Source organism: Ruditapes philippinarum, unplaced genomic scaffold, assembly GCF_026571515.1.
Source record: "Ruditapes philippinarum isolate M1 unplaced genomic scaffold, ASM2657151v2 ctg8301_1_1_1_1, whole genome shotgun sequence".
In the NCBI taxonomy this organism is placed as follows: domain Eukaryota; kingdom Metazoa; phylum Mollusca; class Bivalvia; order Venerida; family Veneridae; genus Ruditapes; species Ruditapes philippinarum.
The window spans coordinates 1-17,879 of NW_026862213.1; the positions used below are offsets into that span (position 1 = coordinate 1).

The window sequence follows — 17,879 nt, forward strand, 5'->3', positions numbered from 1 at the left end:
GACATTTCTCGAATAACTGTGTACGTTCTTTCAATTACGACTAAATTAAAAAAAATATGTATGATCAACAGTTTATTTAAATATAAATTAACGTAATAATAAGTAAAATGTCATACATTTATTGCTTAATATTACACGAGAGCATACGCATGGATTTATAAAAATTGCTATTTTTATCCTGTACAATTTTAAGTAACACATGAAAATGTGTATTTTTATTCACAAAAACATAATAGAGAGACGCTTCTTAAAATAATATTACTCGTAGGCAGTAAGAAATAAAACGAGTAAAACTTTAGCAACCGACATTCGTATTCCATTCTAAAATTCCAAATTCACTCATTTAAGATAGTTAGACTAACGCATGTATATACGATATTATTGCTATTAAAATACCCTATTATCAGATTTTTTTTAAAATATTTGTAACTAATCTCTAATATACGAGTTTTTACATGTATAAATTTTCATATTGTTCTTTTTATCTTTTTCATAACTTGTCAACAAAAATGTATTAACTTACTGCAATATTGTTTTAAAATAGAGTGTAATGCTGGTTCCTATGGTCAAAACTGCTTGGAAAAGTGTAGTGAGCATTGTTCAGGTAGACAACTGAATTGCTTTACTATCAATGGACATTGTCGATCAGGTTGTAATCCAGGGTGGACTGGCCCACTTTGTGACAGAGGTTAATTTGATTGATTATCTAATTATTTATTCATACATACGTTTCATACAAAGCTTAGGTTAATTCTTAAATATAAACTAAGACACACCCACTTTATAGTCCTTTAAGAATGTTTATTCGGATTTCTATATTATTTATTTGCTTTCGCAAAGGAGATATGGATTAAATGATTTTAGATGATTGCTTCAAAATAAATAAAACACTACGATGCCGTAGATATGTAAAAGCAATCAGGCATTTCTCGAATTATTGTGGTTGTTCTTTCAAATACTACTTAAGTCAATGACATGTGTAATCAATAGTTTATTTAAATACAAATTAACGTTAAGTAAAATGTCATAATTTATTGCTGAACATACTCTTACCACAATTGACAATATATTTATTGGTGTTATCTGGGAAACACTGTAAGCTATCTTTCTAAATTATACCGTCTTGTTTCGGTAATTGTATCGTGTATTGACGTACCCATGCTCAAATTTATATGTACTTTATTACTTTGCACAGATACATACATGTATGAGAATCAATTGAACACATCAACATTCATTCATAAATGGGTCTCAACAATACATTTTGATTTTTTATCACGCATATTTTAAAAAGAGCGCATATGATAATTATGGTCAAATTGTACCTAAACAAACAGCATTTACTATAAATATGATTAGAAAGCAGTTTCTTATTGATAGAGTTAAAATAAAATGTAATGATGATACTTCGATACTTCTTTTTAATCTTCGCAACTAATCTCAAATTACAACATCCACATATATTACTGCATAGAATAATCAAAAATATTTTACAATACGTACTTCCCCTTTTCAATTAGAAAGGATACGTCAAGTAATTAGGAGTCTATAGAATAACTAACCGTCGTCTTAATCGAAACTATTTTAAAAGGGATTTCGTATGCATGGTGTAAAGGACACGGTTATTCTATTAAGAGGTTCGCATATTGCAAAGTAGGGCAGGAAGGTGATAATCGGTCAGCTAAATAATGGCCCTGAGATCTTTAGCCGGGGGATATTTATTTGTGGCTGAATATTTCTTTTTGGCTTATCTATGACTTGTATTTATGTCAAAAATACATTTGTCGATATTAAAGACTTTTGATATTGGTTTTCGTTAAAAATGTTAGAGCCACAGTGAGGCTACCATTTATTGTAGAATCAACTCGCAAGCTTCATATCTCCCCCCGAAAACATTATAACTGCATTTAAGTTAAACTGTAACTTTATAGAACTTATCTGTTCTACAAATCACAATGTCAATGTTCGGGGACGTGATATATGACATTACATTTGACCGCATTAGCAAACGGCCCAATTATGAATATGTATATTTGGCCCCGGACTGAAGTCATATTTGGTCAAATGGCAATTGTTGAACTTGTTACTATATATGTATAGTAACAAGTTATTTTTATGTATGTATCATTTAAACACCCAGCAGGACATTGCAATATATAGAAAGAAAATATCACAGCAAAATGATGTTCGAACTTTTTGTATTATAACGTACAAGTAACAATGAACACATTACCTCGCGATAGCATAAAATACCAATGAACAATCGATCTCAAAAATACACTTTTTAGACGGTACCATATGAAACTATAAGTTAACAATATTAAGTGCATTTTATTTATATGGCAGTAGGTGCGAGTAGTTTTTTACAATTGATAGTTTGGGTTCCGTTCTGGATCGGATTTTGTATGTTGTAAGAGTTTACAACTTTTTCTGTATGTCCCATTTCAAACTTTTAAACGAGAATAAATAAAATATGAAAAGAGAAAGTAGAAATGATCTGAATAATTATAAAGATTTGATGATGCCATTCTCGTTCTGAAATCTGACTTGTGCTACTGTCACCGAGAGATATACCTTTCTTTCGACTTTAAGACTGACATCGGCAGGTATCCAGTGACTTTGTCAGCCTTGAAGTTATTCATCTTGTAATTTATGTTCCTTGAAAATCATTTAATTCCAGTACTTTTTGTGTTGAAGACTGACCATCCGGTAAAGCGGTGCTAGGTAACATGGTAGATGTTGCAATTTACAGACACAATAAAGTCGAGTCAACAATTGTCAACATCTTTCTTTGCTTTCGCTTCTTTGGTGATTTCACACTTACGTTCTTTTTATCATTTTCCGGTTATCTGTAATGTAAACTTGTATTAACGTTTGTATTTAACACATACACGTCTTATATAAGGAATTGATATTACATAATGTTTGTTCTAAACATAGATCGTCTTATGTATCTGCAATGTGAATAATCATAATATTTTATACTTGATAGGATGTAGAGTTGGAACGTTTGGTGTACAATGTGAGGAGAAGTGTCCGTCTAATTGCAAAACTATTTATTGCAACCAAGTCAATGGCAAATGCAACGATGGATGCAAGCCGGGTTATCAAGGATATCATTGTCAAGACAGTAAGTATTATCAGTTTTTTATTATACAGATACACGCTATTTTTGATTTGTTTTATTTAAACATCAATGTTTCGTATATCTTTCTAATTAATTTCTTATGTTTAGTTAGCACCTTTTTTAGGTAGTTTTATCTTTTTCTTTCTGAAATCCATATATACAATAAACTACAAAAGTATTGAATATTATTTACACCCACACCAACACAAACACACATCATTTATACATTATATACACAATATCTTTAGACCGCCTCCGTGGTCGAGGGGTTAGAGTCGATGACTTCTAATCCAGTTACCTCTCTGGCGTGGGTTCGATCCCCGGGAGATGCTTTGGTAGTTTAGCGCGGAGGAAGGTAGTCTAGTACTAGTGTAACTCTCCATGAACGATGGTTAGGAAACTACCCGCCTATATGACTGAAATACTGTTGAAAAAGGCGTAAAATGAAGCAAAACAAACAAACAAACAAACAAAATATCTTTACACGTACATGTTTTTTCGATGATATCTTTTGCTAAAAATTATTACGTCACTTCATAAAACTGGTGCTCAACTAACTATTCGATATCTAATTTGTTCGTAATTGAAATCGAAATAAAAATAATAAATATCACATCTTGATTCGAGACTTGTAAGGGAATGAAACAAAATTGTGAACTCAAAGGTTGATATAGATGAACATTTAAGCTATGGAAAATGCTTATTATTGATACCAATATCAAAATTAATTATCGTGGAAGTATTATCGGGCAGTAATCATGGCAGTTGCATGATAACAAAATAATGCTGACCAGGCTAATGTTGTCGGTCAAGCAGTTGCCAGGGCAAATGTTGCCTGACAAAATAAGTTAATGTATTGAGGTGTGTGTTTTTTCCCAAATACGTTTGTTTTATCTATTTCTTGAATAGATTTACTCTGGCAGTCAAGTTTGCCTTTTTATATCATTGGTAAATCTAGCTGTAATTGAAATGTCAAATTCTGTTTTATTTTCATCTGTTTATATTTGAAAACGTTTTACTTTGTTATTTGTGAACAATTTCTTTGATTCTAACGGTTTTACAAACTTTTTACAATAATCGTAAAGAAATCTACAAGTGTAACTTAATCTATACATACAAAACCTAGAATGACGAGCTGGCAAATTGTGTATACGATGTCAGGAGAACTGTCCATTAAATTTCTAGCATGGTATAAGCTAACATTTCAACGGGTATTGTAGTAAAGGGTGTGATCTGGGTTACCAAGGAAGTGAGTGTACAGAAAGTTAGCTTTCTTATATCTTGTTGTATTCTTGTAATATCATGTTGTGTAATATATGTATTGTTACGATACATATTTTATATTTTGGTATGATATCGTGTTTTACCAACTATAACTCTTTCGATATCATCATTTATTGTAATTATACCAGTAAATTATTAAAAGTTTTGAAACTCATCTAAAAATATGGTTTTCTGTAATAAAGAAACTCTTTTAATTGGAACTGTCTTAAATCGGTTAAATTGTAGTACACTTAAATTATATCATTGAAAGATTGTCAATTGATTATAGAAGTGTACAAAGATTGTCAATTGATTATAGAAGTGTACACATTTCACATTATTGTTATGATTCCTTCGACAATGGTTACTAATTAATAATATTTAGAATGTAATAACGGTTACTATGGTGATAAATGCGCCAACCAATGTAATACTAACTGTAAAGAGGGGGACACAATATGTAGACATACAGATGGAGAATGTTTGAATGGTTGCCAGGCAGGGTGGAATGGTAAAAGATGTGATTCAAGTAAGTTTATGGAATTTTCGAATGTGGTTAAAGTGTTTTTATCTTGACTACCATAATTTTTTATTTTTTTATTTTGATTTATCTTTTTTTCTGAGTAAACAAAGGTTCAAATTATTTCTGTTTTCTAATGTTCCTTACATCACTGAAGAACATTATTTATATTAAAAATATTCAAATTTATTGCCTTAATAAAAACTTACCTATTCTTAATGTATATGGAATCCTTAACACACTTGGAAACTTTTTATGTTGCTTTTATATACTTCCAAAGTTTCTCAGACTAAATGTTTTTCATTCACTGTTTTCGAAAATTAAAGCCCATTAGTTTTAATATATATACAATGTATTTCATCCTTCCTTTATGGCAAATCATTTCTGTTGAATTTAAAATTAAATTATCTCATGTGGATCATTTTTTCAGAGTACTTGCATATAATTTTACGTGAGAAACTGTTTGATTTATTTATGTACAATTACATCTGAATACTGTGAACATTTTATCGTATTATTTAACGAGAAATAGCCCTGTGTCGTGTGAAGATGGCCGCCTGTGTAAATTAAGACTTCTTTATTATATGCATTTTGAAAGGCAATCGCTTCATTATATTGTCATTAATAGAATGTATGCCCGGAAAGTTTGGTCCAGGATGTAAGGAGAATTGTCCTTTAAATTGTAATGCCGATGTATGTGGCTATATCAATGGCAATTGTAATGAAGGTTGCAAGCCGGGTTTTCAAGGAAACAAGTGTAATGAAAGTAAGTTGGTCGCCTTATTAATTTCTTGTCAACCAGCAGCATTGATTTCTATGCTGAATTAATTAAGGACTGAGTATTGGGTAAGCAAAAGTTCTATGACAAAAGGCAATTTTACATTTGTATTTATCTATACAAATACACGTGCAATTTTCACATTATACGTTTCCAGCTGACATGAAAACAAAGTGCTCAAAGATTTTGTAATGGCACTTTGTCTGTCATCGGTTATCCGCCGTTCAAGGTTGTCCACAATTCTCCCTAAACATTCATCCTTAACCACTCAGCGGATTTGGACTTTACACCACCAACCGCTGCTGAAATCCTGAAGTCAAACTTAAGCAAAATGTGCAAATGGGCAGATTATGGGTTTGTCAATTTCAATCCGATTAAAACCGAATCAATTCTTATTTCTAATAAGCATCAATCCACATAATCATCAACCTTTTTTTATGAATGATATTTAAATATCTGAATTAGAATCCCATAAACACCTTAGAGTTACGCTATCTAAAAAATGGGTCCGGGTGTGAACACATTTTAAATATCAAACACAAAGCTTGGCAAAGGATCAAAAGCATGCGGAAATTAGATTGTACCATAGATATATAGAATCTAGAAACTGTTTACTTCACCTTTCTTATAGAGAAAGCAAGAATCCACAAAGAAAGTCCAACACAACATAATTGAAAATGTTGAGGCTCGGTTTGATTGAGCCTGTTCATGGATGGTACTTTAAAGTGCAAACTACCGTCCATTATTAGAGGTTTAAAGCCTATGCCAGTTATAGCGTATGCAGACGTCGTATGGGATCAAAAGACACAAAACATGCATTGGAACAGATCTAGTTGGAACTGCTCTACACCAAATTAGTCTCACTATCAAACTTTGACAAGAAACTGGTCTTGAAATAAGAAAGATGTTGCTGGATCGTGTGTGGGTTGCGTTCATTGTTCCTTGTTGATCTTGTTTATCATATTTTTAAACCAAAATTTATAAAGTACTATAAAATGACAAACTTCCTGATAACAACACTAACATTGCACGGATCATGGTCAGTTAAATCAGCTAAAAGGGCATATTATACAGCAACTAGAAATATATTTGATAAAAAACTACGCCAGTGTGAACGCGCTTACAAACTTTTGTTTGCTGCTGAAGCTGCGTTGCCAAGAAAATTCAGATGGATAAATATGCTTCAATACTGGAATGAATAAATGAACATAGACGACAGAGATTACCTACATTTTGTTTTGATCTGTGCCAAAATAATTGGCCTTACGATAAAAGACAAAAAATGAAATTACTGGGTATTAGAAACTATTTTACAGAAAAAGACAAGTTTATTTATCTAAACTAACAAATGAAAAGATACAAAGTATGTTTACCGTACAATGGCATACAAATGTACAAAGTAGCCAAAAATTAAAATCATACTAACTATTTAATACAAATTTTTAACACGAACACTATATAGTGTTTAGAGTAGCATGAAGCACAGTGGCGGTGTGGGATTTTTCCCCTTAAGAGTTGGAACATAATGTTTTATCGGCCAACACATAAAACAGAGAATATGTACATTTTGTGACCAAGGGAATTAGAAAATGAAGTACATATTATCGTAGAAAGCACAACATATGATAATATAAGACAGCAATTGTTCGATAACTTTTTGACATATCCATCTTATATCAATAGAAATAAGGAGGGTAGGCTGACATTGTTTTCAAAACATGAAATAAAAATGCTTACAAAGAAGCAACATATATTTTGAAAGCTTTTATGTATAGGCGAAGCCTTATATACCCGTAGTGATTAAAATAGAACAAATAATATAATTATATATGTAAATCATCAATTTTTAAAGCCATAAATGACTCATATATTTGTTTGCTTAATCTTTATATCTTACTTGATAATATACCATTTGCTGAAAGCAAGTCTTCGAGATAATTTAGATAATATAACATGCTTATTTTCTTATTCCATATAAACATTTGTTTTTAAATAATTGATGACATTTTGGACTTAAAATGTCTAAGACATTAGAATCTACATTACCAATATCTTTATTTAATTTTGAACAATTTAAGATTGCAAATATTTCGATTAAAATTTCGATGTCATCGGTACATTTCTAATAAAGTAATAAATAAGGAGGTACATTTAGTAGGGACCCTATTAAGAAAAAAATAAAATTGTTAAAACACAAACTTTTGAAATAACGTAATTTTCTGATCTTGATGTCAATAGTAATATTATCTGTAATCAAGACCACTCAGCTTATCATATATTTAGTCCACCAGGTTCAGTCCCAATTATTCTTTTAATTGTCCTTGCTATTGAAACACCTTTAATCCAGTCAACACCAAAGTTAATTTCTCTGCATTTATGTTTTGTGAGGAATTTATTCGTATGTGAATTATGTACATTATTTAATGAATACGATAAATGACAATTTGATCTTTGATATGTTCTTCTAGTAAACAGAGTATTAAGTTTAACATCTTTCAATAGTAGTTCATGTATATGATGCATATTGTTTGAACATGATCATACAAAATGACCAAACAAGACCTTGATTGCAATGTGTGCCTTCACTTCTTTTGCTCAGTGCAGTTGGTGGTCTTGACTTCAAGGTTGTTGTTATATTTAGAGTCACCCATATTAATGATACTGATAAAGTTATGAATTTGTTTCCAAACGGGTGATTACATCAGTACGCTGTTAATTGTTTTATGTTGCAGATTTAGAAATTATTTAAAATAAGCATTTAGAAAACTACATTTATAATTGTGTCTATGTAACCTTAGAGTGCCTAGCTGAAACATATGGTGTAGGATGTAAGGAGAATTGTTCAGTAAATTGCAAAAATGGTGTTTGCAATCAAGTCAACGGCAATTGTAGTGAAGGGTGCATTCCGGGTTATCAAGGAAGAAAGTGAGAAGAAGGTAGGCCAGCACTTGGTAAAGAATATAGTTAAACGGTGGCGATCATTATGTATCTACTGTAATTAACTTGATATTAAAAGTTTAAGCATTCGATGTTATAAGTAATCATTTACCTGTACATTATGACCTCTTTCTCATATCTACTTTGTATTATTATTATTATTATTGTTATTATTATTATTATTATCATTATGGAGCAATATTTACTTAAATGTTTAGTAAACGTTTAACCAAAGGAGTGGTTTGTTTTAAAGATGATCCGTTATATTGGTCAAACAAGATTGTTTTTTAAGATTTTACTCACTTAGAGTATTTGCATTTGTGTAATATTTACATTTATTACAAAATTGACAGTAAATTGATATATTAACATTTTATTTCTGGACTATTTAAACAATGTTTAGTTGCTAATAATCTTTAGAATGCAGTAGTGGTAATTATGGTGATAATTGCGCCTATCAATGCAGTGGTCATTGTAAAGAGGGAAACATAATATGTAGACATACAGATGGAGAATGTTTGAATGGTTGCCAGGCAGGATGGAATGGTACAAAATGTGATTCAAGTAAGTTAATGGAATTAACAAATGTGAATTTCATTTGACTTTCATGTTTTGTTATTCTATTTAAAAAATAATAAACATCATTTCAAAATATCTCAATTTTCCTCATTATCATACATCATATATATGTAATTCCAAATAATTTCAACACCGTTTGAAATCTTTTTGTAAGTTTTATTCTTATGATAATAATAATTATTATTATTTTGTATCGCTTGCCCACACAGTTGAAATAGAAATATTTACTTATCAAGAAATAACATCCATAAGCTATTTTGATTTTACCGTCTTTTCATAATAAATCATCATTGTCCCATATGCAAGCAGAAATACGGATACTCAAACACACTTATATCAAAACAATTTCATTTGTTGTCATTGTTTATGTCATAGCATAATATTTTACGACAGAAGTCACTTTTCATTATATGCTGACCACGTTATAAACACATGAAATCCTTGTCTAAATATTATCAATGATGTAAGCTGTGTAAAATTCATTTGGATTTTCAGGTTAAACATCGCAATGAACAATTAACAAACAACAGTATCTTTAAATCATTAAATCATAACAAATATGTGACGATACTACTTAAACAAGACTATTTGACAGAACATTCGTATTTCAGAGATAAATAATATAATACAGAGACAGGGTGTGTCGGGCGTGTTTATTTACTTGTACTGTGTATTGTGTGTAAAAACGAAAGAGAAAATTGCACGAATTTTCTTATTATATAGACAAGTATTGTATGTCTGTTCACGATATACAAATTAACATTCAACCAATTTCACTGGATTTAAGAAAATATTTATAATTGCACAGAACAGGCATTTTTTACGTTTTACTCCTTTTTATTTCTGTGTATAAATTATCAGTTTCTAGTAAATTATGATAACAATAAACTACATGTACATAAGTTATTTCTTTTTAAATGAATATAACTTGGTGGATATGATAATATTCAGATATTTGTATAATATTGCACGAAATGTCTATGATTGTTAAAATTGTTATAAACTTACTATTTTTAAAGGATAATTGTTGTCTTTTTTGTTTATTTTCTTGTTATAATTACATCCCAGTATCCAGTGGTATCTTTTTTTCTGACTACTTAAAAAGGTTTAGGGACATTTGGCATATCTATCATTTTCCTATCTATAGTTTTCCTGGCTTCTTCTGGATGGATGGTTCCAGTATTCATAACCGTCACCCTATTGATATGTTGCATGTTTTTCATATTTGATAGATTTTGAAATTCAGACTACTTCAAAACCTCTAATCCCTTTCAAAATTATATTTAGCAAAAGCCGGTGCTAGGAACAATGAACGAAAGCTTGCATTTTGTCAATGAACAGACACAATTAAACAGTAAAATAAGGCTCTTCAACATTCACAATTTTAACAACTTGGACGTTTTCAAGGACAGATGGTTTTGTTGTACTTGATATAAATGAACATTATTTCCCTTTTATAAACTTAAAACACGCGTCTTATTAAAAGAGGTTATGACCCAATTATTAAAAAGCATATCGCATGCCTGATGATCAACCATTTAACACTTGGACGCTACGCTTACCTCTTTTGATTACATATGACGGACTAAGTGGAAGACTCTATGATGGAATTTTTTAAAGCCCTTTGGGATTACAACGTTTTTTTTCCGTTTCCCCGCTATTTCAACTTGTTAATTTTCGACTTTTCCTCTTGGCGGGGTGGCGGGGTAAAAACACAATGATCGTTTTCTGTCTTGCTTCGTCGGGCCATTTTCGGTTATTTTCTGGTCCCTTCCTTTAAGGCATCGAGTATTTTAGATATGGATTTTACGCTCTACCATTTGTATATATTTGACACAATTATGTATGTGTTTTATTTATTTCGTCTATTGTAACCTTAGTCATTGTTAGAATTTCACTTGGCGGGGATTCGTATTATTATGCCATCGTAGCATCTGCGATGCGGTGGTATATAGCAATTCACTTGTGTGTGTGTGTTTGTACGTGTGTTCTATAGATTATTTGGTGAACTTAAAAATCTTCTTGTGAAAAACCACTAATCCAATTTCAACCAAACATGGCAGGATTCATCCTTGGATGAAGGGCTTCCAAAGTTGTTCAAAGAATTTCATTCAATGCAGAAATATAGTAAGGAATTATAAGAATGAATTTAAAAAATCTTCGTGTAAAGACCCAAAAAGCTTAGAGCTTAGATATTCTGCATAAGGCATTGTCTGTTAGACCTCTACCAAGATTGTTCAAATTATAGCCCTGTTGTCAAAATCGGCCTCGCCCGGGGGTCATTGATTTTCATTATACGTACATATGGTAAAAACTTAAAATACCTTTTTGTCTGAAGGTACAAGGCTTAAAGGTTTGATATTTTGTATGTGTTATTATCTATAGGTACTCTACCAAAGTTGTTCAAAAGTTGCTTTTAGTGTCAAAATCAGCCCTGCGCCGGGGGTCATATGTTTTCCTTAAATGTATATCGTAAAAACTTTTAAAAAATCTTCCTGCAATTTACAAATGCTAGGGTTATATATTTTGCATGAAATACTGTGTAGTGAACCTCTACCCAGATTGTTCAAATTATAGCCCTGGGGTCAAAATTGGCCCGCCCCGGTGTCATTGATTTTCAATATGTACATATAGTAAAAAATCAAAAAATCTTATTGTCTGAAGGAACAAGGCTTCGAGATTTAATATTTGTTATATGATATCATCTATAGGTACTCTACCAAAAGTGTTCAAATTTTTCCCCTAGTGTCAAAATTAGCTTCGCCCCGGGGTCATTGGTTTTCCTTATATGTATATAGTAAAAAAATTAAAAAATCATCTTCTCTTAATTGACAAAAGCTAGAGGTTAGATACTTTGCATGAAACATTGTGTAGTGAACTTCTAGCAAGATTGTACAAATTATAGCCCTGGGGTCAAAATTGGCCCTTTCCCCGGGGGTCATTGATTTTCACTCTGTATATATAGTAAAAAATTAAAAATCTTCTTGCCTAAAGGTTCAAGGCTTAGAATGTTGATATTTGGTATATAAAATCACCTTTGGGTCCTCTACTAAAGTTTTTTAATTATGGCCCTAGTGTTAAAATTGCCCTGCCCCAATGGCGATAGTTTTCCTTATATGTATAAAGTAAAAACTTCTTCTCTGAATTGACAAAGGCTAGAGGTTAAATATTTGGCATGATACTTTGCGAAGTGAACCTCTACCGAGATTGTTCAAATTATAGCCCTTGGGTCAAATTTGGTTACGCCCCGTGGGTCATTGATTTTCATTCTGTACATATAGTAAAAAAAATCTTTTTGTCTGAAGGTACAAGTCTAAGAGCTTTGATGTTTGCTATATAATATCATCTATAGGTCTTCTACCAAAGTTGTTCAAATTGTTCCCCTGGTGTCAAATTTGGCCTTGCCCAGGGGCTATGTACACATAGTTAAAACAGAAACTATAACAAATGTTTTCAGAAATGGAGAAAGCTACAACTTAGAGATTTGACTTATAATGTTGTTTGGTGGACCTGTATCAAGATTGTTTTGAATTAAACCCTTTGGTCAAAAGTTTGCCTTGCCCAAGGGGACAGTGACCTACTTTCTTGTCCTTTGATGTACAGCAATGAAATTTTGACCACGTGCACAGTTTTAGTTTTAAAATTTAACATTGATCTCACGTTACCTAGATTATGATGATGTGACCGACTGTGTTTTCCTTTAATGTACAGCTATGAAATTTAAACCATTGCACAGAATAAGATGTTAAAGACGTTTTCGGTAGTTTTCTGTGCGCATCGTTATGCGCTTCCAAGAAAGATAATCACGGATAATTACTCTTCAAAATGAAGGTCAAGTTGAATAGTATTCGGATAAGTGTTTAAATTTCGGCTATAAGCAAATAATGAGTAAATAATACAGAATAGATATTTCTAAATGTTCAAAAGGAGATCGGTTCAAAAAGAATAAGAGGTCGTTTAGACAACATCACATAAAGGATTTCTCCAAGCATTAGTAAAGACAGCATTGATGATAATTCTGCGCGCGTTACCCCACCCACTTGTGGTATAGTGACGAAAGTGCGTCGCGACTTGATTACTGGCAGACAACTGGGCAAAGAAGTTTAAAATGATATATTTTTAAAGTATTGAATAAAAAAAAAATTATTATCTAAGAAATGTTCCGAATTTCATTATTTTCTTTGTAAATTTCTGAATACTTGCTTACTGTTCGGGTATGTTAGTGAAAAAAATAATATGGTCCTAGATATGTTTTAAAAAGATATTCAGTATCATTTACTTAATATAACATCAAAAGAAAAAGAAATTTTTATTAAAACATGTTTTTGTTGTATATTTGACAATACATTTAGTATAACACTGATATTTCTTAAGAAAGCGTTGTAATTTTGACAATTATGGGGTAACCATGCGGTAACCATGGAAACTGCCCTTTTACAAAAAAACTAACACGTCAACATATATATTTTATTTCTATTTTTGAATCCACCACCAAATGTTACTTGATATATTAATAATGTAGAAAATTCTTTGAAAGAAATTTCTTGATAGTTTTAAATTTTTACAGAATTCATGTTTATTTTTTTCATTTTTTGTTTACTTAAAAAGCATGAAAACTCATTTTTTAAAGAAATATGTTCCAATTATCGTTTGTTTTATACAGAACCCTAAGATAAAGTAAGCTTTGTATAAAATTATGTTTATTGTGAGTGTTATAAGCTTTTTTATACATTATTATAACACAGTTTGGCTTTTTTGACAATTTTGAAATATACGGTTACCATGGAAACTGCCATTTTTCAAAAATCCAACACGCCAACATATATTTTTCTTTTTCTTTTTGAATTTGTCATTAAATTTTACACAACATACAAAAAAATTAGAAAATCCTATGAAAGACTTTTTTCAATATCTCTAATTATTCCCAGAATTCATGTTTATTTTTCTCATTTTTTGTTCGGTTGAGGAACATAGAAAACTCATTTTTTAAAGAAATATGTCCAGATTATCATTTGTTTCATACAGAATCATTAGATAATGTTATCTTTGCATAAAACAATGCTCGCTGTGTGTTTTAAGCTATCTTATACATTTTCTTTTCTTTATAACACAGTTAGGCTATTTTGACAGTTTTTTGATATACGGTTACCATGGAAACTGCCATTTTACAAGAAATCCAACGCGTCAACATATATTTTTCTTTTTTTTTAAATTATTCATTAAATTTTACTCATCATACAAAATTTAGCAAATTCTATGAAAGGATTAATTTTTCATAAAACTGTAGAGAATGTCTTTCAGTGAACTTTGATATCAGCTGACCTAGATTTTGACAAAGTGTCTTACTGTGTTGTCCCTTGATGTAGTCATAAAATTGAGGTTGTGTGAAATATGGCCTTCACCACCAAATTCACTAGACTCAACTGCGTTAAGATATTCCTACTCTGATCTTAAATTTGAATATCAATAGACTTGACCACTAATCTTATAATAACAATTAGATAGGTCAGGGATCTATCAATTGTATAGAAACATAAGAAATATGTTCATACACTACTATTTAGTGTTGTATTAATGCGATGGCATAAATGTTTCACAAATGCAATTTTGTTTACGCTGTATTGTCATATAGGAACATATTGGGGTTAAGAGTGAGGTTTGGCACGCCTAAAACCGGTTTTAACTCGCCAGTGGTGTAACTGCCACTGACTGTTCCAAAGCGGTACCCCTCTATTTTCCTTCCCGTGTTTCCCATGTGTGTATTGTTATATGTTTTAATTGTTTGCATGTTTTTATGATGTTAACCTTGTTGTATTGTCGTTAAATGTAAGTATTTTCTTATTTTCCCCTCATTTTGCCGCCCTTGTTTTCTTTTACAATTCTCGTTTGGTGCTTTCTGAGTGCCCTGCTGGTGTTGCTGTGATGTGTTGGAGACTGCGTCATGGGAACGCTTCTTTTTCATTGTTTATCTTCATTTTCATTTTCGAGGAAGGTTACCGAATTAAAGAGAATTCTTAAATATTCGAGTAAGAAGGAGTAATGTCTTAACATGTTAATGCAACAACGTTTTACATGTCACAAAAATGATTTACTCATTCCCTGAACCGAAATCAAACAAACAGGCAGACCAAAAGATACAAGTAAATATTATATATAACTCCCGATTTTCTCTAATTTACTGTTTAAGTACTATTGTGTTGTTTTTAATTTGTGTTTTTTACAATCAATCATTTTATATTCAACATATAAGTCATTTCATCAAACTTAAAAAATCTATACTGAATCAGGTATACATCTAAAAATAGGAATAACTTAAAATGGCAGATCACAAGCCCCAACACAATTATTTTTTTATAAATTTTTTATAACTTCCAACAATTTATCCGTGTGCAAAATTCAGAATAAATGTAAGTCTGTCCTAATTTATAAAACAGTAACTTCCTTATAATGGCTTTTTTTTTCACAAACTAAAATCTACAATTTTCAGAATGTTTTGATTGCAGTAAAAAGTAAACATGTATGTCTAACCTACGACTCAACAGTAATAAATATAATAAGAAATCAGTATAACAACTGACATAAAAAACTGAAATATGTCGATTTGAATTCTTGCTAACCAAATCAAACTATCATATTTGAACACTCAAAATGTATGTGTAATCGTTAGCAAGCAGGACACATTGTTATTGTAAAATCAACTAAAACTAAAGTAATAATAGTTTTATATTTATGCGTTATGTAACATCATACTTCTGTTAATTAATTGCCGATCATGGTATGTCAAATTACATATGAAATACAAAATGTTAAAAATTTATCAATTTTACTCTATTATATTGTAAAACAAAATCAATGATAATATTGTTTGACGTAGGACAAGGATATAGTACTTACACTGAAACATGTTTTTATAACTATCGTTTGTTTCAACAATTGAGATAATATATATTTTTTACAGTTTCAGACAAGGTTTTAAGTGATACAAAACCGTGTACCATGTCATGAAACACCAAAGCTGAAAATAGTTTTGATATGTGTCGGAATCCTTTGTGCCATTCTTGTTGTGTACGCTACAGTAATAACGATCATGTTTAGACGTAAGACGACGCATAACAGTGAGTTGTTTTTATGAGTTAAATAGCTTCTCATCTAAAAGCTTATATAAACTATGCCAGAAAACTTAGCAAAACTTTATTAAGATAAACCCATGTATAAACAATGAACAAAAATCCCTTACGGAATAAAAACCAAAGATTATTTTTTAAATGTTTTGAAGACCAATACATTAATGCACTTCCAGAATTTAATATTGTATCAGTTTAAAGGCGACATATGTGAATAGATATTTTTGGGTTTTCACAATATTCATTTTTTTTTATTTTATTTATTTCATGTTAAAGTAAAAGATGGGACTAATGTCAGTTGCAGGGGAAGGTAAATTTATCGTTCCTTAGCTCATATGTTATTATAAGATATACATGTTTCGCTTGATACTGATATCTAGTAAGATTTGTCTTTGGTATTAACATCTAACAAGAACGTAGGTAAATTATTGGTCTTATATAACATAAGTTTTTTATAATACGAAAGATCAATTTGATTTGTAACATGAAATTAACCAATATTTTTGAATGAGTAAAATGTAATGAATATAACTTCATCAATCTAATAAAATGAAAGTTGTTGTCTTTCCCTAACACCCATGTCCCGATTTCCTTTTATATGACTTCACCTTGTTTACACATGAATCTATCGTCAACAGACATAACTGTGCTTCAATCCAGTTTTAACTTAAAACCTTAATCTTGCATTAACAATCCATTTAATCAATACTTAATCTAGCAGTTTCTTTTTATTTGAGTTTAATGGTCCTTGAGAAATGTTGTATTCTATTTTAGATGCTATGATGATGCTAATGCAAATGAAACTGTAACAGCTGAAGCAGCAACAGAACAAGCAAGAGTTGACGATGAATATCATCAATATACAGATCTTACTCCCGATACGAGAGATGTCGGAGCAACATATGAAACTATTCAACTTGAATGACTATTACTATAAAATAAGTATTCAAGAACGTGTTTCGACAAGGTGTTAAGTGTACTCCTTTATAATCCAATAAATTGTTTAATCCTTCAGATTTGATATGACAATGATACGTCTTTAATAGGACATTGTTTTTTAAAATATAATATACGTTGCGTTGAAAATTATGTTAAAACAGCCACCAGGATTGTGACACACTTCACTATCATTTAAAAGTGTCGTAAAATTAATTAATCATTTCATATTATTTATTTAGGGTTGATTAATAATATTTGACTTAAATTAAGCATTCCAATCCGATTATTTTCGGCATTATATATTTCTCCAATCGGTTTTCTTATTGTATGAGATTGTGAAAAGTATGTGTTTAATATGTATTTTAATGCGTTATCTTAATTAATCAATTTAAGCATTTTTCGAAACAATGAAAAGGGTTTTTTCCATTTATTGTAACTGGCAAAAGTTTCGACTGGAATAAACCCTAACTGGATATTTTACCAATTGGATTTTTTTCAATAATTGTTTGAGAAATACATTATATCGGAATTAATTCAAATGAAAATTAATCCTATTTGAATTTTAAAAGATATACTTAAGATAGGTTTTTGTATTATCCAGACTAAATAAAG

The 17,879-nt window shown here is 30.6% G+C and overlaps 1 protein-coding gene and 1 long non-coding RNA gene across 2 annotated transcripts; both read left to right on the top strand.

Moving 5' to 3' along the window:
* Positions 1 to 2,992: 2,992 nt before the first annotated feature.
* Positions 2,993 to 9,171, top strand: LOC132718292 (multiple epidermal growth factor-like domains protein 10; the record flags this gene model as incomplete). The annotated part of the gene is made up of 5 exons (XM_060701982.1): positions 2,993 to 3,130; positions 4,776 to 4,919; positions 5,539 to 5,676; positions 8,487 to 8,624; positions 9,046 to 9,171. Coding segments are annotated over 4 exons (551 nt in total), but the record flags the coding sequence as incomplete, so codon positions are not given.
* A 7,029-nt stretch (positions 9,172 to 16,200) lies between these two features.
* Positions 16,201 to 17,497, top strand: LOC132718293 (uncharacterized). The gene is made up of 3 exons (XR_009624067.1): positions 16,201 to 16,319; positions 16,605 to 16,638; positions 17,103 to 17,497. It is a non-coding gene; the product is annotated as an uncharacterized LOC132718293 (long non-coding RNA).
* Positions 17,498 to 17,879: the final 382 nt, after the last annotated feature.